Source organism: Staurois parvus, unplaced genomic scaffold, assembly GCF_062004578.1.
Source record: "Staurois parvus isolate SC_StPar_1 unplaced genomic scaffold, SC_StPar_1.0 ptg000207l, whole genome shotgun sequence".
Taxonomy (NCBI): Eukaryota; Metazoa; Chordata; class Amphibia; order Anura; family Ranidae; genus Staurois; species Staurois parvus.
In genome coordinates, this window is record NW_028318003.1 from 1,960,126 (window position 1) to 1,982,950 (window position 22,825).

General features: G+C 41.7%; 1 protein-coding gene across 5 annotated transcripts in view; it reads right to left on the minus strand.

Moving 5' to 3' along the window:
• Positions 1–2,884: 2,884 nt before the first annotated feature.
• TBCEL (tubulin folding cofactor E like) overlaps positions 2,885–22,825 on the minus strand; it is an 82,194-nt gene continuing 62,253 nt past the window's right edge. For 3 of the 5 annotated variants that reach the window (XM_089678547.1, XM_089678548.1, XM_089678545.1), the window contains one exon: positions 2,942–10,921. In XM_089678547.1, the coding sequence (XP_089534673.1) occupies positions 10,603–10,921 (319 nt within the window). In that variant the 3' untranslated portion in view covers positions 2,942–10,602. Of the gene's footprint in view, positions 10,922–22,825 lie in introns of all 5 variants that reach the window. The other 2 variants (XM_089678549.1, XM_089678546.1) reach the window with 2 other exon arrangements.

The window sequence follows — 22,825 nt, forward strand, 5'->3', positions numbered from 1 at the left end:
AATTTTTGGTTAAGGTGATTTGCGAGGGGCTGAATTTTATGGAGCCAATTAAATTCAGGGTCACCCCGAGGATGACAGAGTGTCATTCAATTGTCATTGAAATGCATAAAACACATTATACTCTCATATCTCAAATCATGTATATATATATATATATATATATATATATATATATATACACACACTGTGTTCCAAATTATTATGCAAATTCTATTTAAGTGTCACAAAGATGAAATATTTTGTTTTTCAGTTTAACTCATGGATGGCATTAAGTCTCAGGGCTCTTTTGATCACTGAAAACAATCTCAGACACCTGTGATAATTAGATTGGCCGGTGAGCCCAATTTAAGAAAAAACTACTAAAGGACGGTGTTCCACATTATTAAGCAGAGCACTATTTTCAACCAATATGGGGAAGAAAAAGGATCTCTCTGTTGCCGAAAAGAGTGAAATAGTTCAATGCCTTGGACGAGGTATGAAAACATTAGATATTTCACGAAAACTTAAGCGTGATCATCGCACTATTAAGAGATGTGTGGCTGATTCAGAGCACAGACAGGTCCGTGCTCTGAATCAGCCACAGCTGGTGTCTCTGGAGTCCCACAGAAATTAAGGTGTAGAGTCCTCCAGAGTCTTGCAACTGTGCATAAACCTTCTATTCGGCCACCACTAACCAATGCTCACAAGCAGAAACGGCTGCATTGGGCAGTAAAATACATTAAGACTAATTTTCAAACAATCCTGTTCACTGATGAGTGCCATGCAGGCTCGGATGGTCCAGATGGATAGAGTAGTGGATGGTTGGTGGATGGCCACCCTGTTCCAACAAGGCTGCGACGTCAGCAAGGCGGTGGTGGAGTCATGTTTTGGGCCGGAATCATGGGAACAGAGCTGGTCAGCCCCTTTAGAGGCCCCAAAGGTATAAAGATGTCCTCTGCAAAGTATGTGGAGTTTATGACTGACCACTTTCTTCCCTGGTACAAAAGGAAGAGCTATGCTTTCCATAATAAAATCATCTTCATGCATGACAATGCACCATCTCATGCTGCAAAGAATACCTCTGCATCAATGGCTGTTATGGGCGTAAAAGGAGAGAAAGTCATGGTGTGGCCTCCATCCTCCCCTGACCTCAATCCTATTGAGAACCTTTGGAGCATCCTCAAGCAAAAGATCTATGAGGGTGAGAGGCAGTTTACATCCAAACAGCAGCTCTGGGAGGCTATTCTGACATCTTGCAAACAAATTCAAGCAGAAACTGTCCAAAAACTCACACGTTCAATGGATGCAAGACTTGTGAAGCTGCTATCAAATAAGGGGTCCTATGTTAAAATGTAACCTGACCTGTTAAAATGTTTAAAAAGTTAAATGTTGTTAAAAGTTTGAAATAGCTTTTGATTTCAGTAAATATGCTGCAAACACAACAAATGACAATTTTCAGTTCTTTACAACCTATAAAGTGTTTTGAAACTTACTGTGCGTAATAATTTGGAACAGTGCATCGTACGTTTTTTATGTTTAAAAAAAATACTGTTATCATTAGGAGGTTTGTTCAATAAAATTAGAATTTTACTCTTAATAGCTGATAACATGAGAATTATGCTGACTGTTATTTACATCAATTATTTAGGTAAATGAGAAAAATATCATTTGCATAATAATTTGGAACATGGTGTATATATATATGTGATTTTGTGCACCCATGCCACCCTGTAGCAGTATTTCTGCTATAGGGCGGTCAGGAAGTGGTCACAGAAGCGGTTTGTGTTACGGCGCTGCGTTATTTTAACTGACAATTGCGCGGTCATGCAACACTGCACCAAATTAAATTTACGTACTTTTTGCCCATGAATTAAGCTTTCTTTCGGTGGTATTTGATTGCCTGTGCGTTTATTTTTTACGCTATAAAAAAAAGGCTGACAATTTTGAGAAAAAAAACAATATTTTGGACTTTATGCTCTAAAACATGTTCAGTAAAAAGCGATCAGCGACTTATGGCGGTGATCAGTGATTTATGACAGTGATCAGCGACTTATGGCGGGACTGTGGTGGACATTTTGACACTGGGGGGAACTGACTTGGGGTCACTGACATCCCCAGTGACACCAGTACAGTGATCAGTGCAAAAAAAAAAAAAACTGACACTGTAGTAATAGCACTGGGGAGGAAGGGGGTTAACATTTTTATTCAATCAAAGGGTTAACTGTGTGAGGGGAGTGTTTTACTATTGGGCGGGGGAGGTGTGTACTTCAAAGGAACACACTGATCCTGAGAGATAAACTCTGCTCTCAGGAACAGTGTATTAGGAACTGACAGGGAGCAGAGCTGCATTGTAAACAATGCAGCTGTGCTCTGTGTCACTGTTTGCCGGCAATTGCTGGGACCCAGCGGGTAATGACTGGCCGGGACCCAGTGATTGACACCCGCGGCCGTGATCGGCAGCACGGGTAGGGTGGGCGGGCGCCTCACGTGCGCCCCCTACTTGTATTGCAATATCACATTTTAAAATGTGATTTTGCCCAGCAGTGCCACCTTGTGGCCGTTTTTCCACAGTGGCTGGACGGCAAGCAGTTAAGGACAAAATAAAAAGTATAATTCCAAAAAAAGTAAATAAAGCAGAGAAACACACGGTTTCCTGTAATTAAAATGCAAATGTAGAAGCCCAGATTTTAGATCCTAAAGTGGTATTAAATTCAAACCAAAATTTTATTATATTGCAGCTTACCAATCATTGGATGTGGTTGCTGCCTTTTTGGATTTTTTAGGCTCCCCCCTCTGTTTTTACCTGGTGATCTGGACAATAACACAGAGTGGCCAGAGTGCCCTCACCCTGAAAGGAAGAACATAGAAGGCACATTTGGACAGCAGCATTTTCAGTCTGGGGGGAGTGATAGATGTAATAGCAGATTTAGATACACTAACAAATTGAGGCTGACACTTTAAAACCAGTTACGGCAAATCGTTTATTTCCTTTCGGGATACAGGTCTTATCCCTGTACCTGATACATCTGCAGGATAGCTTGTTCTTTGGAAAAACAGACTTACTTGCGAGATCACCTGAGGAAAATAGAAGAAAGAAAACCTAAAAATATAATTAACAAAGCCATCACATCTAAGAATTGGTAACCTGCAATAAAATAAATGTTAGGTTTTGAGTTTAAAGTGGTTCTAAAGGCTCAAACATTCTTACCTTCATGCATTCTATGTATGAAGGTAAAAAAAACCTTCTGTATCTAGCAGCGCCCCCCCCAAATACTTACCTGAGCCCCATCCAAATCAAGTGATGTTCACAAGAGCCTCAGTTCTCCGGGGACTCCCACTCCTGATTGGCTGAAGCAGCAGCGGGAGCAATTGGCTCCTGCTTTTGTCAATCACAGCCAGTGAGCCAATCAGGAGAGGGAGGGAGCAGGGCCGAGACACGGCTCTGTGTGTGAATGGACACGCAGAGCCACGCCTCGGGAGTGCATCTGCTTGGGTGCCCCCATAGCAGGCTGCTTGCTGTAGGGGCACCCGATAGGAGGAAGGGCCCAGGAGCACCAGCGGGGGACCCAAGAAGAGGAGGATCCAGGCTGCTCTGTGCAAAATCACTGCACAGAGCAGGTAAGTATAACGTTTGTTATTAAGAAAAATAAAATAATTATCATTGTAATACTGCTATAAATTCTTTGCTAGGACAGTCAGTGTTCAAATGAAGTTTACTGCTGATAGTGAGCCCTTCCAGCACAGTACAGACAAGGTTAATTATGGAAAACATTAACTTTCCAGCCCACACTGCATTGCAGAGGTCATCTTCAATTTTGGAGATGTCAGAAAAGATAAAGTAAAATGTAAGCAACATGTTTTCAGTTATGCATTGTGAATGAGAACATGAAACAAAAATAAAATAGGTGTTATCCCAATTTGACTGCAAAAGTGGAAATACACTAAGAAACTAAATATGAATTGGCTTGCAAATAATTCCTTACATCTCATCTTACCTAAAAGTGTGCCAGCAGGGGTGGTTCTGCCCAGCCACAGCAATCCTTTATTTTCTTTTGATGGACTATCTAAGCCAATAGCCTGACTGCCTCCAATCTGTACACCTATGTACAGGAGCCTGGCTTCCTCCAATCTGTACACCTATGTACAGGAGCCTGGCTTCCTCCAACCTGTACACCTATGTACAAGAGCCTGGCTTTCTCCAATCTGTACACCTATGTACAAGAGCCTGGCTTCCTCCAACCTGTACACCTATGTACAAGAGCCTGGCTTCCTCCAACCTGTACACCTATGTACAAGAGCCTGGCTTCCTCCAACCTGTACACCTATGTACAAGAGCCTGGCTTCCTCCAACCTGTACACCTATGTACAAAAGCCTGGCTTCCTCCAATCTGTACACCTATGTACAGGATCCTGGCTTCCTCCAATCTGTACACCTATGTACAGGATCCTGGCTTCCTCCAATCTGTACACCTATGTACAAGAGCCTGACTTCCTCCAATCTGTACACCTATGGACAGGATCCTGGCTTCCTCAAAACTGTACACCTATGGACAGGAACCTGGCTTCCTCCAACCTGTACACCTATGGACAGGAGCCTGGCTTCCTCCAATCTGTACACCTATGGACAGGATCCTGGCTTCCTCCAATCTGTACACCTATGAACAGGATCTTGGCTTCCTCCAATCTGTACACCTATGAACAGGATCCTGGCTTCCTCCAATCTGTACACCTATGGACAGGAGCCTGGCTTCCTCCAATCTGTACACCTATGGACAGGATCTTGGCTTCCTCCAATCTGTACACCTATTTACAAACATATCACAAATATTTTTTATAAAGAATCAAGACAAAACAGTTTTTCTTTTGGGATGCATAAAAAGAGTTAGAACCTCTGCGTTTTTATTGTGATCTATAAATTTTCCCTCACTTTCTATCTGGTAGGTGTCAGACCAGGAAATCAAGGAGATATTATTCCAATGGAGACATATAGCAACAAAACCCATATTGCAGAGGGGTCATGGTTAAGAACATGTTTTTGTGCTGTCTCTGCCCCCTTCTTTCTGTCTGTCAGGTGTTTTATCAGGTAAGAGGAAGCTCTCCTCTTACCTGATAAAGGTTTGAACCCTACCGTACTCTATCCAAAATTAAAAACATGTTGCTGAATCTGCGTATTAACTCAAAACACATTTAAATCAAAATCATAGAACCCATATTGATTTGCTGGATCTTAGTATCAAATGTAATGGGTTTGGCAGCAGCTGCTTTTTGCACCTTTATGAGTCTGAGGATTATGCTAGATGGGCCACAAAGCTGATGTAACCAGGCCCAACAAACACTTACTATGGTAAAGATCATGGACCCATACAATTTTTTTAAGCCGAGCAGGAATTTTAAAATGTCACAATATACACCCTACCGAGCGCAAAATAGTGCAAGAGGAAGCAAACACACTGAAATGCAAACGTGTATCAAGTCATACATCTCAGCCCTGGTACACTTGGTGCCAGGGAGTGCTAGGATTAAGCTCCATAAAGCCTTAGTACACTGGGTACCAAGGAGTGCTAGGTTTATGGAAGGAATATGCCAAGATATTCCTTTTCAGTGCCTACACGTACTAGCCCTTAAGCAATATACAGAGAGAACTGCATTACCACATAATGCCTTGGTGCAATTTATTGCAAAACGTGACCAGTAATCTGGGTGGACAATCCAAAACAACCCACTTATTAGGAAGATGCTTATCAGTGCAATGTTTATTGTTTTTTTTAAAGAGGGTATACATTAAAACTAAGGTTCCTAATTGTAGTTGGCTTTCTAGAGGAGGGAGACTTGTGTTAAAAGAATTCCACTCAAAACTAATAACTGAACTTTGGATGGGGGCAATCACAGTTGTAAATCCTTACACTCAGTAATATATTTAGCTTCATAGCCTCAAGGGCTAATTCACACTAGATGCAGTTTAGTGCACTTTTTTCTGCATCAAAAATGCATTCACAGCATTTTCCATGTATTCCAATGGCCCTAGTTCATACCAGTGCAGTCAGTTTCTGGTGCAAAAAAAAATAGAACATGCTGCATTTTTTCTGCACAGAACCATACTGGAACATAACAGACATAACAAACTAAGCAAAAACGAATCCTGAAAGTATCCATAGTGCGTTTTTGTAGTGTGAACTGGCTCTAAAACAAACATATGCTGCACCCACGCAGGGCAAATACAACTGAGCAGCACATATTCATTTTTTTAGTTCCTTGCTGCTTCATTCAGCTGCCAGAAATAAAGAGGGAAAATTACATTTTATTACTTCCCGGGTGCTGGAGGTAACGGAAGATGAGTTTGTGCTGTTTTAGAGGGTGGATTTAAGTAAGGTTACTATACCCAGCATGGGAAAAGTACTGGTTTGTTTAAGACTCATTTAACATGGCACAGTTCCACTCCAGTCAGCAGGAAAGCAGATCCCCTGCTGACTCCAAGCTGAACGGGACAGATGTCAGTTTTGCCAAATCTATGCCCATTCAGTTTGTGTCCACAGTCCTTTTACCTTTTTTTTCTGGAATTGAATGGACTCAAGTTTGCCTGCCCATATTGCAGAATGGAGCTTTTGATTGGGTCCATCTGAAAAATTGACAGGTGGACCCAATCAGAAAGCCCATGTGAAAGGGATCTAAGCCTCCGTTCACACCTATGCAGTTTGCTTTTTGTCCATTTTGCAGTGCTTTTCACAGTTCATTTTGCGTTTTTCTACATGTGTTTTTGACACATTTGTACCTCGTGGAATTTCTGCTGGGCAGAATAAAAATGCAAAACGCAACACAAACGCACTACCATGCATTTCAGCAGATTCTCCATTGAACTCTATTGTAGCAAAAATGCTGCTTTTTGCTTTTAAAAAAGTCCCTGACCCTATCAAAAAACACAGCAGCTCAAAAAAGCATTGATGTGAACATGTTCCACAGCAAACCATGTTAAATGGATTGTAGTACGTTTCTGAACGGCGCCTTAAAGTAAAGATTCACCATGTTCAGCTTCACCTCTTGTTCAACCCAGCCAGCCTTTGCCTGCATGGCCTGTGCCTGACAGCAGGATACTATTTAATAGGAAATCCTCTGATATACAAGGGATGAACTAAACAATATTTTTCTTTCTTTTTTGACAGGAAAAAAAATTGCAAATAAAATATATGAGGATTATATATTTACAATTTCCAGCCAGCTGGTGGATCTCCTTTTATCATGCTATATACATGCATTATCAGGCTATATACAACTGCTTTGCTAAAAAGGAAAAAAAAGCATGTGTACAAAACTTAAAGTGTTCCTAAACCCAGGACCCTGCATTCACTATATCTGGTCTCCCACAATAAACAGAATATGGAAATACAATTATTTTAGTAAATATAAACTGCTAAATGTCTTTTCTCATCAGAAGTTACAGCAGTCTTGTGACTTCTATCAGTGTCCAGCTGAGCACTGGTTAAAGCTTGTAGGAGTTTTCATTGTCCCCTGATTGTCCTATGAGGCTGCAGGACCCTTGACCTTATGTCTTGACAGTGCTGAATGGCCCTAAGCTGATCACATGCACACTCCCAAGAAAAAGAAAAAAAACTCTCTAGCAAAACACACCAAACTGAGCATGTGCAGAGTGTGCCCGAGGCTGTGTTCTATCAGGAGATGAAATGGGGAATGTGGAAGAAGGGGAGGATTAGAGAAGTCAGGATCAAATATCCTTTTTACACAATGTAGATTAACCCCTTAGGTTCCACAGTGAGTATAACAAGCATGCTTTACTGCATATACAGACTGATTTTATTGTTGTGGGTTTAGTAACACTTTAAAAGGCGGAAGTTCAGATTACTCAGGCAGCATACTGATAACAGGAATGACTTGGCCTCCTTTTTGTACTGTACATAGATTCAACTAAAGAGTCTGCCTGAAAGGGAAAAGCTACTGCTTTGCTCTCTCGCAGTAAACCCATATGCTCTACTCACCTTGTATTATATATTTATTTGCAATAAAAATATTAAAATAAACAGTAAAAAGATATTTTAAAAATAGCAGTTGAAATATATATAAATGTAAAAATAAAACAGGGCCAATGCATTTTATTATAATTTTTTTTTTTTTAACAGCAACATAAAAAATTGTCCACAACGAACAATCATTGAGCCTCTATGGAGCACCGCAATAACCTCTCTCCTCCCCAATGCCAGCATTCACATCTCCCACTTTTTGCCTCTTACCCTGAAAGTTAGGGTCAATTTGATTTACTAAAGGCAAATAGGCTGTTCACTTTGCAGGGGAATTTTCCCATAGCTTAGTGAATGAGGTGAAGTTCTGCAGATTTGCATCAAACTGATCCCCAATCAAAATAAAATACAGTTCTTTTTTATTTTCCTTGTACATTATTAGGCATCCTTTGCCAAGTGAATTTTCACTACATTAACGGAACATTTTACTTGTAAAATTAAAATTCCCTTGCAAAGGGCAGCTTTCCTGCCTTGCAGTATGTGTACTCTTACGGCACAACGTTTTTATATCCTAATTGCGGATTCAAGACCAAGGTCTATTCCCTACATTTGGTAACCACTGTGAGTGTTCAGAGATTAACTGCCCAGTGTATGTATATAAATGTCCTGGGCAGCTAGTGGTTGGTTATACCATGATCATGGCTGCAGATCCACCCCGTCGCCATGACAAGCTGTTGTATCGGCTGCCAACAAAGGAAATGAAGGAACATCTATTCCCTGGTCTCCTCTGCCATGAGGAAGGATTTCGTCACTTTCGGTTTCAGAGCTGTTTTTCCCTGACCATTACATTCAGGGAAGCAGCTGATTAAACAGATATGTGTTTGATCAGCTGCTCTGAAGGACAGGGGAGACATCAACGGTCTAATAGGCACCTGATGTCTCCATCAAGAGTACTTGTCACTGCCCAAAGCTATCACAAGGGGCTTGTTCACCTCCCAAGATAGCAATAAATAAAACATTAAATAAAATAATTAAAAAATTAAAAGTACCCCTGTTCTCCTACACAAACTCAGATGCAGAAGTTGGTCTGGCACGTATATGTAACAGTGATTGTACCACACATGTGAGGTATTGCCATAAATGCCATAATCAGAGCAATAATTCTAGTGTCATAGCTCACTTTTAAATCTATACTGATAACCTGTAAAGGCCTTTAAAGCATCGCCTATGGACAATTTTAGGTACCATAATTTGTTGCCATTTCATAGGCAAGCGCAATTTTAAATCTTGACAGGTTTGGTATCTATTTACCAGACACAGAATCATATTTTATATTTTAACAAAAAAGTGAGTATTATATTGTGTTTGTGTGCAGTAAAATTCAATGAAGTGCATTTCTTCCTAAACATTTGTGCTTGATAATTGGCCATGCAAATATGTGACAAAAAAGCAGCCACCATTTTATTGGTTGAGCAAATTCCTAGCTAAAATACTGATTTTAACATGTATGTGAAAATTCTAAAAGTTGCCTTGGTAGGCAAGCAGTTAACAGGAGGCAAAAACAAAATGTGCATTTATTTTATTTTTTTTTTTTGTTAGGAGCCGGTAAAGCACAGCACCAGTGATCAATAGATCTCTGATGCCATGCAGCTTTACTGCACACTGTCAGTGTATCTGATTGCTTGTACATCCCGTATGGGCAAGCCAATACTTGTTGACAGGAAAAACTATGGTAGTTCATTGAGGACTTCAAGCCGACAGCCGCTAAGGCTATCGGGACTTGGGACTTGTAGTCCATTCATTCATAGAGGACTGTGAAGGAATGATGCAGCCATGTGGGCAAAGCCCCGCTGTCTTTGAAAAGTGACAGCTACTACAGGGAACCTCTCCCCGTACTTCTGTCACGGGCGGGGGGGGGGGGGGTTGGGGGGTAATGGTTGGGGCAGAATCGGAAAAACATGTTACATGTTCCAACCTAAAATATTATGCCTAATATTTTTATGTTTTAGAAATTAACTATTTGATCTTTGTTCATTTTTTTATTTTGAATAATCTTGTAACATTATAACATTTCAGCATCATAGGGGGTGTTTCTTTTTGGTGTTATTGCTGTTAAACTCCCCTAGCTAGCATGCTTTGCTAGTGCAGTCATTGGTATAATCCACAATTATAATCATTCAAGTAATAAGATTCCAATTTTTAGAATAGACTGCAAGCATTAAATGAGTTTTATGGCCAACAGTTCCAATTTGATTTACTTATTATAAACCAGGCTTACTGTACACAGGGAGTGGACCAAACAGAGGAGGAAACTGAGGTAGGTGTTTATATCTGGATTACAGAGGTAGGAATAATTTGGTCTGCAAGGACCCCTAGTAACTGTGCCCTAAATTAGTTTTGAGTGGTATTCCCATAAAATTTGAATCCTTCATAAAATTTGGAATAAAGATACGTTGTATGTATTATGCTCTCACAACTCAAAGTGCTCTAGGAGTGCCTCCACCAGCACATGTCCTTCCATCTGTTACCAGAGGAGGCTCCAGTGCATAGCTGTTTATACATATGAAGAATTTATGAAATTAAAGAACATAAAGACACATAAAATACAAAAATCTGTAGATACATATAAATATACACATTTACATGTTGAAAAAGGTCATTTGATCTTAGGTTCTACATAAAATTTGTCTCCGTCTCGAACATTATATGAATGTAAAGCTCGTGTGGTAAATTTCATCTCTTCAGGTCCAAATGGAGCTTCATGGTCCAGGTAATAGAGTCTCATATTGTTTGTTGACAATGGTACTAAAGTTTTAAGTTGCTTCTTGAAGTCAGCAACGGTTTGATCAAGGCGAACACTTATTGTTTGAACGTTTTCCTCATAGTGAATGTCAACACTGGCTTGGTTCTGTGGTCGGAGATCTACCTCTGCAAGTGGCTCCAACTTACCATACTTTGTAACCAATTCTTGATATCTGAGACGATAAAAAAAGGTTAACAGTAATTTATCATCAGATGCCACTTTATATTTCAATAATGTTTTATATATAATATAACATCCATATAGACATTATTGCAAAGTAGCTCATACAACACTGAATACAACTGAAGTAGCATTGATAATTTTCCATATCAATCAGAATTTGCATGGCACATATCATCAACATTGAGCATGTAAACAGTTCAGAACAAGACTTTCCAAAATGTTAAATTAAAAAAAGTATAAAAAAGTTTAAAGTGGAATTTTAGTCAGCATATTAAGTCCTGCTATATCACTTCATGCTGACCCCTTTTGCAGGTATAGCTATGTAAAAAATTAAAAATAAGTGCCTATACTGTTAAAATCCAGTAATATATTGTCTCACCATTCTCTGCACATGCTCATTTGCGCTCTATTTTTCAGCACTGTGCTGAAAATGTAGAGGCCGATCTTCTGACAGCCTAAAGGTTTACTGTTGTTCAGGGGCTCTGGGATTCAGGAAAATGGCAGCTGCCAGAAAGAACAAACAGGAACAATGCTGGAGGCAATTTACAGCACACACTAATTTTAGTAGCAGAATTATTAATGTAGAATGTATGTTCCTTGCTAAAGAACATTATTTTTTATCAAGTTGTTATGGGTAAAGTTCCACTTTAACATACACCATAAGTCCATAATTAACTACAGCAGATAATAAGGCACCAAGTCATAATCGGTTTCACACTCAAGTTACAGCATGCCCCTGTATCCATGCGTTCCATTTGAAGTGAAAGCTATGAAGTTCCTGATCTTTATAGGCTAAGAATTGCTCATACTTACATTGGAGAGTAACTCTGTGCATCACTTCAGAGAGACTGGGGGCTACAGTTTTGTTTCATCTACTAGTGACAGTTAAAGTGGTATTAAACCCAAAAGTAAACATTTATTATATTTCAGCTTACCAATTCTTAGATGTGATGGATGCATTCATATTCTTTTTTAGGCTTTCTTTCTTCTATTTAGCCAGTATGTCTGTTCTTTTTCAAAAAACAAGTTCTCCAGCAGCATGTATTGGTTACAGAGATGACACAAACCATTTAACACTATCAGGGGTTCTTAAAAAGCTCAGCCTTTATTTATATAAAATGTTTATCCCAAAAGGAAAAAACTGCTTGCTGTAACTGCTTATAAATGTATGAGCTGGAGTTTGGCTTCAATTTGTTAGTGTATTTAATGATGCTAGTACATCTAACACTCCCCTCCCCTAGACTCACAATGCTGCTGTCCAAAGGCACCCCTGAGCTCATTTATCCAGAGTGGGGGCCCGCTAATACAGGAGGTGTGTTGCTGGTCAGTGCACCAGGTGAAAACAGAGGGAAAAAGGCCTAAGAAAAGAAAACAAATTCAGCCTTCATATCAAACGACTTGTAAGGTGCAATATAATACATTTTTGGTGTTGTGTTTAATACCATTTTAACTTCTTCAGCCCCAGCCACTGCATAAAAATGGTTGCAAGGCGGCACGGCTGGGCAAAACCACGTTTTAAAACGTGGTTTTGCAACCCTACCTGTCCCGCGGGTGTCAGCAGCGGGTCTCCGCCGCCGGGTCACGGTCATTTTTTTGGGCCTAACCCTCAACATGGGCATTACTAAAAGAAATAAACTGGGGTTGTATTGGTCCGCAGACCCGATTCATCATATCCCGTGTTCTCTGCTGCCATGGCCAGGCATAGATATGAGAGTATAATGTGTTTTATGCATTTCAGCGACAATACACTCTGTCATCCTCGGGGTTACCCTGAATTTGACCGGCTCCACAAAATTCAGCCCCTTGCAAATCACCTTAACCAAAAATTTGCAGATGTCTATACTCCCCAGCAAAACATCTGCGTTGAGGAGTCCCTTATTAATTTTTCTGGCCGCCTTGCATTCAAACAATTTCTCCCCAGCAAGCGTGCCAGATATGGGGTCAAGATGTAGAAGACCTGTGAGAGGACAACAGGCTGTACTTATAAGTTTCGGATTTACGAGGGAAAAGATAGTCATGTGGAGCCCCCCGGATGCCCAGACTACATGGGGAGCAGTGGCAAGATAGTTTGGGACTTGGTGTCATCATTTCTCCATATGGGGTACCACTTATACGTGGACAATTTTTATTCAAGCGTGCCACTATTTAGACATTTATTCAATCTTGGAACTGGCACTTGTGGCAAAATGTGACCTAATGTGTGCCCACCATTAGAAGTGGGTGGATGCAGGGCGGTATATTCTAATGGTGGGCATACCACACACTTTTTCTGGCAGAGATTTCTTCTCATTTTTTCATTCAGTCCACAGGCTGCATACAAAAAAAAAAATAACATAGCTTATATACCCAACAAAGACCAGCGATGTTAAAAATGTTTGCAGTTTGTCGCCATTGCACGTGGCATGCACAGTTTTAAAGCATGTCATGTTTGGTATCTATTTACTCGGCATACCATTATCTTTTATGTTTTACCAAACAATTGGCCAATATATTGTGTTTTTGTGCATTAAAAGTAAAAAAAAGTGTATTTTTTTTAAAAAATTGCTTTTGAAAAATATCTGCGCGAGTACTATGTGCCATAAAAATTGTAGTACCCACCATTTTATTCACTACATTACATTACATTACATCGAGTTTATATAGCGCCAAAGGGTTTGCTCAGCGCTGTACAATAGAGGGGGGGACAATACATGAAACATTACATCAACTACAAACAGCACACGAGGGGTTATAGGGCCCTACTCTTTCGAGCTTACAATCTAGGAGGGAGGGGGTAGTGGTACAGGAGGAAGTGGCTGTGGGGGATGGAGTGGTAGGAGGAATGAAGGAGAGCAGCAGTTAGGTGAGGGTGGGGTAGGCTTCCCTGAAGAGGTGGGTTTTCAGGGAGCGCCTGAAGGTGAGGAGGGAAGGTGACAGTCTGATGGATTGGGGTAGTGAGTTCCAGAAGATGGGGGAGGACCTGGAGAAGTCTTGCAGACGTGCGTGTGAGGAGGAGACCAGGGAGCAAGATAGAAGGAGGTCCTGTGAAGAGCGAAGGGTACGGGTAGGGTGGTACTTGGGAATTAGGTTGGTTAGGTAGTTAGGGGCAGTGTTGTGAACGGCTTTGTAGGTCAGAGTGAGTAGTTTGAATTTGATGCGTTGGGCGATATGGAGCCAGTGGAGGGATAGGCAGAGGGGGGTGGCAGAGGTGGAGCGGTTGGTGAGATGGATGAGTCTAGCCGCTGAGTTCAGGATGGTCTGAAGCGGGGAGAGCCTGCACTGGAGTAGGCCGGTGAGGAGGGAGTTGCAGTAGTCAATGCGTGAGATAATCAGGGAGTGTACGAGTAGTTTAGTGGTGTCTGGGGTAAGGAAGGTGCGTATTTTGGCGATGTTGCGGAGGTGGAGACTGCATGTGTTTGAAAGTGATTTGACATGAGGTTGGAAGGAGAGGTTAGAGTCCAGAATGACTCCAAGGACTTTGGCTTGCGGGGCGGGATTGATGGTGGTGATGTTAGTAGTGATGGATAGGATGGGGGGGGGGGGGCGCGGGCAGGGGGGAAGACGAGAAGCTCGGTTTTGGAGAGGTTAAGCTTGAGGAAATGGAGCGACATCCAGTCAGAGATGTCGTTTAGGAGGTAAGTGATGCGGGCGGAGAAAGTGGGGGTGAGGTGGGGGGTCGAGAGGTAAATTTGAGTGTCATCAGCGTAGAGGTGGTAGTTGAAGCCGTGGGAGTGTGTGAGTTTGCCAAGGGAGGAGGTGTAGATGGAGAAGAGAAGGGGTCCAAGGACAGAGCCCTGGGGGACCCCAACAGAGAGGGGGAGGGAAGGGGAGGTGGCACCATTGTAGGAAACGCTGAAGGAGCGTCGGGATAGGTAAGAGGAGAACCAGGAGAGAGCGGTGTCTCTGATGCCAAGGGAGAGTAGTTTATTAAGGTGGAGGGGGTCCCATTGATGTGGGTGGAGGATTGAGTGTGCTGTGTGAGCGCGAAGGAGGAGGTTAGGTGGAGGAGTTGGGAAGTAGCCGGGCTATTGTCGTTGATGGGGATATTGAAGTCCCCAAGGATGATGGTCGGTAGCTCAGAGGAGAGGAAGAAGGGAAGCCAGGCGGCGAAGTCATCCAGGAAACGGGGTATCGATCCGGGAGGCCTGTAGATCACTGTGATCCTTAACCCCTTCACGCCTAAGGGTAAAACAAATCTAAATGCCTAAGCACAATTCTGCAACGTTGACGTGTTAGTAAAACCGTACATATCGTCACAACTACTTTGTACATCCAGGTGGATTATACCTTGTTTTTTTCAGGACAAATTGGGCTTTCATTTGGTGGTAAATGGTCATGGATAGCTCCTAATTTTTTGTTATTATTAAAGGAAAACTGGGCCAAAATAGTAAAAAAAATCATTTTTTTAAATTTAACTGTGTGTTTCTTGTTACGACCATAACCTACCACCAAAGAACAACTCAAAATACATTCTCCAGTTCTTGACGATCGCAGCGATACCATATATGTGTATGTTATTTGTTGTTTGTACCCGTAGTACAGTCCAGAAACAACAGTGCGCATTTTGTTTTTGTCTTTTTTTTTTTATATAAAACACACTGTCACTGACATTGACATTAACACTAACTGACACTGATACCAATTTTTTTTTTAAATCCTGACCTTTGACCCTGACCTTTGCCCTTGACCTTTGACCCTGACCTTGACCCAAACACTAACCCTGGTACTGAACTAGATCAAACCTTGATCTAGGTATTTTTCTTTATTTTTTCTTTTATTTTTTAATATTTATTTATCTTTTTTTTTTTTTTTACAAACTTTTTTTTCTCTCTCTGTGTCAGGAGTTCGAGAGATACAATGTATCTCTCTTCTCCATTCATAGAGAGAGAGAAAACAAGGGGGCCGGGCTGCACAGTGATTGATCACTGTGATAGCCAATCAGAAGCTATCACAGCGATCACGTGACCCGGAATCGGGAGTCCCGGGTCCCGATCATTAGAACGGGACCCGGGGCTCTCAGTGACACCGCGGTCTTGGTGCTGGGAGTGCGCCGAGCGGCGCGCTCCCAGCACAAAGACAGGTACGCAAATATGCGGCCCCACGGAAAAAAGCCCAGGTCCGTGAGGCCGCATATTTGTGTTACGTCGGCGTCAAGGGGTTAAGGGGGTGGGGGTGAAGTGCAGGATACAGTGAGCCTCGAAGGAGGAGAAGGTTAGGGAGGGAGGGTTAGGGAGGACCTGGAAGGTGCTCAGCGGTGATAGGAGCAGGCCAACACCACCACCTTTGTCAGTCTTGGTGAATGGGACCAGACGAGACCTCCATAGGAGAGTGCCGCAGGGGAGGTTGAGTCAGTGGCCTGTACCCAGGTTTCGGTGATGGCTAGGAGGTTAAGGGAGTGGGAGATAAAGAGGTCATGGATGGCGGTAAGCTTGTTGCAGACCGAGCGGGCGTTCAAGAGAGGGGGGATGGATGCGGGGAGAAGGGGCACAGGTATGAGGTTGAGGGGGTTACGGCAGCTGGCGGAAGCAGGGGGTGCCTAGAGGAGGGGTGAGGTGGTGAGGGGCCAGGGTTCAGGGAGATGTCCCCAGCGGATAGGAGAAGGGTGAGGAAGGTGGCATGGGGATGGGAAGTGCAGGAGTGTGTGAGTCTGATAGTGGTGGCACGTGGGTCGACGGGGGAGTGGAGTAGCAAGAGGAGGTGGTGAGTGCCATAGTGGGGAGAGGGGAGAAGTGAAGGGGCAATGTAGAGCTGTTTTGGGGGGGTAGGCGGGTAGAGGGAGGTGATTTTTGGGATGGTGGAGAGGAAAACGAGGAGGAGTGCAGGTGGCATGTTGGGGTGGGTGGAGTGACGGTTGGGTCAGGGGAGGTGAAGGGATACAGGTCAGGGCAAGGTGGTGTCTGCTTTAAAAAAAATATATAATGTTTGGGGGTTTAAATTAATTTCCTAGCAAAAAATACAGATTTTGTTCATGTGAACAAAAAGGCTTGGTCTTCAGGTGGTTAGAAGAGTGAATGATGTGTGGCATAAACTTCTAATGCTGGGCATAAAACGCCCCCACCCCCCAAAATGACCCCTTTTTGGAAAGTAGTCACCCCAAACTATTTGCTGAGAGGAATGTTGAATCAATAGAAGAATTTATTTTTTTTACCACAAGTTTTTGGAAAATGACAAAAATATATATATTTTTTTTACACAAAATTGTCACTTAAATGATTTACTGCTCACACATGCCATGGTTATATGTGGAATTACTCCCCAAAATACATTCTGCTACTTCTCCCGAGTATGGGGGTATCACATGTGAGAAACGTTTTGGCAGTCTAGCCAAGTACAGGACTCCAAAATCCAAATGGCACCTTCAGGCTTTTAAAGGGCTTTATTTCCTCATTACACTTCCAGACTACCTGTCACAGTTTCGGAGGCCCTGAAATGCCAGGATAGCACCTATGTGGCTAGGCTCCAAAAAGTCTCACACATGTGGTATCCCCATACTCAGTAGAAGTAGCAGAATGTATTTTGGGGTGTAATTCCACATATACCCATGGCTTGTGCGAGAAATAAATAATTTAAATAACAACTTTGTGTAAGAAAAAAAAGTTTTTTGTCATTTTCCAGAAACTTGTGGAAAAAAATAAATCTTCCATGGACTCAATATGCCTCTCAGCAGATAGCTTAGGGTGTCTAATTTCCGAAAAGGGTCATTTGAGGGTGTTTGTACTATCCTGGTATTTTAGCACCTCAAGAAATGTGATGGGCAGTCAGAAAGTAAAAGCTATGTAAATTCCATTTCCTACCATTTCGTGGCTGAGTTGCTGTTATTCTCAGTTGCTTTCACTTTGTTATAATGCCACTAACAGTTGACCGTGGAATATTTAGTAGCAAGGAAATTTCATGGATGGACTTACTGCACAGGTGGCAACCTATCACTGTACAATGATTGAATTCATTGAGCTCCTGAGAGCGACCCATTCTTTCACAAATGTTTGAAGAAGTAGTCTGCATGTTTCTCATACTACGGTGTTGGGCCTATTTATCGCATACCAGAGATCATGGATCAGTTTGAATACATCAGAATACTTGAAGAGGTCATGCTGCCTTATGCTGAAGAGGAAATGCCCCTGAAATGGGTGTTCCAACAAGACAACGACCCCAAACACACCAGTAAACATGCAACATCTTGGTTCCAGACCAACAAGATTGACGTTATGGAGTGGCCAGCCCAATCGCAGGATCTTAATCAAATAGAAGACTTGTGGGGTGACATCAAAAATGCAGTTTCTGAGGCAAAACCAAGAAATAGAGAAGAACTGTGGAATGTAGTCCAATCATCCTGGGCTGGAATACCTGTTCACAGGTGCCAGAAGGTGGTTGACTCCATGCAACACAGATGTATAAGCACTGTTTCTGAGAACTGCTGTACAACTAAATATTAATTAAGTGATTCAAAGGAAAGCAAAATCTTCAAACATTTTTCAGTTTATATAGTGAATGTTTGAGTTTGTACAGAAGAATACAAACACTGCTATTTTTTTGAACAGTTTAATATTTACTTTTCTTCAATTTTTTTAGAGGAACAACACAAATTTGATATATTTGTCTTCATGTTTTGATTTGGAATAGAATGTGTAGTGTTCCCAATGCATTTGTGTGTATGGAAATAAAAGCTATTAGAAGGATTTTGAGCTTTATTCACTTTTTTCAACACTGCTATTATTTTGAACTTTGAAGTAGAAATATAATTTCTACCAAAAACAGTGATTGATCACAGGTTAGTCATGTCTGACTGCTATTATTTTGAACACAAATGTATATATATAGCTCTTCACAACTTTAACCCGTCTCTTTTCCAATCTGCAACTGACCACCTCTATGACAGAATCTCTCCCCTGTCCTGCCCTGACCTGGCCACTGCTGTCTGCAACAGTTCACTTTCATCCACATTAGACTCACTTGTTCCTCTAACTACACGAGGTACCAGGCTCCGACCATTACAACCTTGACAGACTGACAACACCAGAAATCTTAAAACAACATAGTCGTGCGCTGGCGTAAAACCAAATCTCAGCAAGCTTTCACCCTATATAAATCTGCCTTCTTAACATACAATTCCTCCCTCCATGCTGCAAAACAAGCCTACTTTGTCACTCTCATTAATAGCTTATCATCCAGTCCTTGTAGTCTCTTCTCTACTTTTAACTCTCTACTTTTTTCACCTCTACCCAGTACCTCACTCACTGCTTACGAGATTGCAAATGTTTTAAAAAACAAGATTCATGCAATTCGTAGTGGCATCTCCACTGCACAGACATCCATCCCACTTAGCATACCTTACACTAAACCTCCCTCAACACTTTCCTCTTTTGACCTTGCTACTACTGAAGAGGTCACTAAGGTTTTCTCAGAAGCCCGTCTCACTACCTGCCCCCTGGATCCTGTCCCCTCACAACTACTACGGTCACCCTCTTCTTCTATCCTATGCTCCCTCACTCACATCTTCAATCTCTCCCTCTCTAATGGTGCCTTCCCCTCCCCTCTAAAACATGCACACTTCACTCCCATACTTAAAAAGCCCTCCCTGGACCCCACCAACCTGAACAACTTAAGACCCATCTCCGTGCTCCTGTTTACCTCTAAACTCTTAGAATGCTTAGTCTACAATCACCTGAGCTCCTACCTCACTGACAACAACCTTGACCCTTTACAGTCTGGCTTCCACTAACTACACTCCACTGAAACTCCCCTACTAAAACTCACTAATGATCTACTAACTGCTAAAACCAATGGCCACTACTCCGCACCCTTACTACTTAATCCTCTCTGTGGATTTTGATACTGTTGACCATCCCCTCCTCCTCAAAAAACTTCACTCTCTTGGCTACAAGACTCTGCTCTCTCCTGGTTCTCCTCCTACCTATCACAGCACTCCTTCAGCGTTACCTATAACTCTGTCTCCTCCTCTCCACTCCTTTTTTCTATAGGGGTCCCTCAAGGTTCTGTCCTTGGACCCCTTCTCTTCTCCATCTACACCTCCTTCCTTGGTCACTTGATAAACTCCCATGGTTTCAAGTACCATCTCTATGCTGATGACACACAAATCTATCTTTCTACTCCTCACCTCACCCCTTCAGTCTCCTCTTGCATTAATAACCTACTAAGTGACATATCGGCATGGATGTTACTCCACTTCCTCAAACTAAATCTTTCCAAAACTGAGTTCATACTATTCCCTCCAGCCCGTGCCCCGTCCCCTGACTTCTCCATCAAGATCAATAACACATCCATTAGTTCCTCCCCTCATGCCAGGGTGCTAGGTGTAATCCTAGACTCCCATCTGTCCTTTCAACCCCAAATCCAATCGCTGTCCAAATCTTGTAGACTTCACCTCTGCAACATCTCCAAGATACGCCCGTTCTTAACCTCGGAAACTACTAAGTAACTTATTCACTCCCTAGTTATCTCTCGCCTTAACTATTGTAACTCCCTCCTCATTGGCCTGCCTCATCGCAGGCTATCCCCTCTTCAGTCTGTCATGAATGCTGCTGCCAGACTCAAACACCGTACTAACTGTTCCATATCTGCCACCCCCTCTGCCAATCCCTCCACTGGCTTCCAATTGCCCAACGGATAAAATTCAAAACATTAACAATAACATATAAAGCTATTTATAACTCTGCCCCAAATTACATCACCAATCTTGTCTCCAAATATCACCCAAACCGTTCTCTCTGCTCCTCGCACGACCTCCTGCTCTCTAGCTCCCTTGTCTCCTCCTCCCATGCTTGTCTCCAGAGCTTCCCCCATCCTCTGGAACTCTCTACCCCAATTTATCAGACTATCGCCTACTCTGCTCACTTTTAGGCAATCTCTGAAAACCTATCTCTTCAGGGAAGCCTATCCCGCCCTCAGCTAATAATGGAATCTTCTATTCCTCCTACCAGCCCATCCCCCACAGTTATTACCTTTTGTACCGCTAGCCCCTCCCTCTTAGATTGTAAGCTCCAAGGAGCAGGGCCCTCCTAACCCTCTTGTATTGAACTGTATTGTTGCTGTACTGTCTCCCGTTATATTATAAAGCGCTGAGCAAACTGTTGGCGCTATATAAATCCTGTATATATATATATATATATATATATACATATATACATATACATACATACATATATATATACCCTAAATATATATAATTTTTTTATTTTTTCATTTGAATTAAATAATTTTTTTAACATGGTCTCCAATTTTTTTTGGATGAACTTTATTGCCATCAACATCCCTTGTGATAGCATGGGCACTGACAGGTTCTCCAATAGATGCCAGATGTTTCCTCTCTCCTCAGCCGATCAAACCAAGATTGAAATAAAAGTCTGAAGAAGTCCCCTGACAGGACATAACACATAAAGGGCAGAGTTTTATCCAGAAGATACCCTCACGCTGCAAGTCTGCAATTTGAGATGACAAATAGACTGGTCTTCTATTTGTTGGCTGATGTTTTTTGTAACATAACACTGAATAGAGCACTATTTGATAAGCGCATTCTTCCTGTTCTGTTTGTGAGTGTTTTTAACCATTTGCCGCCCGCCCTATGGCTGAATGGCGGCCGGCAAATGTCATCAGCGTACCGGGTGGAACGTCCTCCCGCACATGCGCAGATTGCGCTCCTGCAGAGCCGCGCAGCTGCGCGATCTGTCACTGGCCGTGTACCTCGGACACGGCCGATGACAGATCTGATTATCGGCCCCCATTGCCGGTACCATGTGACCTGCTGTGACCAATCACAGCAGGTCACATGACAATTGTATACAATGGATGGCTTCATTCATGCCATCCATTGTATACTAGTGTCTAGCTGTGAATGGTCACAGCTAATCACATGCACATGTCATGTGATTAGCTGTGGCCAAAACACAGCTAAAAAAAAAAAAAAAAAAACCCTGAATGAATCGATGTCATTCAGGTAAATGCTTGCTTATAGCAAAGTAATTCTTTGCTATAAGCAAATTGTGTAAAAAAAAAAATACTATCACTTCACCAAAGTAGTACAATGTTACTAAACAAATTAATAAAAAATAATAAAAAAAAAAATATATATATATATTTTTTTTTTTCATACTGTCACCAGTCATTGTCCCTGATCACCGCCATGCCAGTTATATGACACTGTACTGCACTGGTGACAATATGTAAAAAAAAAAATAGTGAAACTAATTTTTTAAATTTTTTCATTTTCTGAAAAATTATGACAAAAAAAATACAACTTCAAAAAACTCGCCATGCCTCTTATGAAGTACGTCGGACTGTCTACTTTGCAAAAAGGGGTCATTTGGGGGATATCTGTACTGTTCTGACATTCTTGGACCTCAAGAAATTAGATTGGCTGTCAGTACTTCAGGATTGATCAATTTTCAGATCTATACCATAGTTTCTGAACTCTATAACTTTACTACAAACTAAAAAATACATCCTAATTTGGGTTATTTTCACCAAAGACATGTAGCAGAATACATCTTGGCTTAAATTTATGAAGAACAATTATTTATTTGCAAACTTTTATAACAGAAACAAAGAAAAAGGTGTTTTTTTCAAAATTTTCAGTCTTTTTTTGTTAATTTAGCAAAAAATAAAAACCCCAACTGTGATTAAATACCACCAAAAGAAAGCTCTAGTTGTGTGAAGAAAATGAAAAAATTTTAGTTTGGTTACAATGTTGTATGACCGCGCAATTGTCATTCAAAGTGTGAGAGCGCTGAAACCTGAAAACTGGCCTGGGCAGGAAGGTGTAAAATTGCCCGGTATTGAATTAATTACCCTTTCTTATATAAAATAAAATGAGTACAGTGGGCACTCTTGAAGCATCTTTTACTCTTATTTACTAAGCTACCTGGCTGGTTCAGCAGAAAGCAGAATTACATGAAGGGGT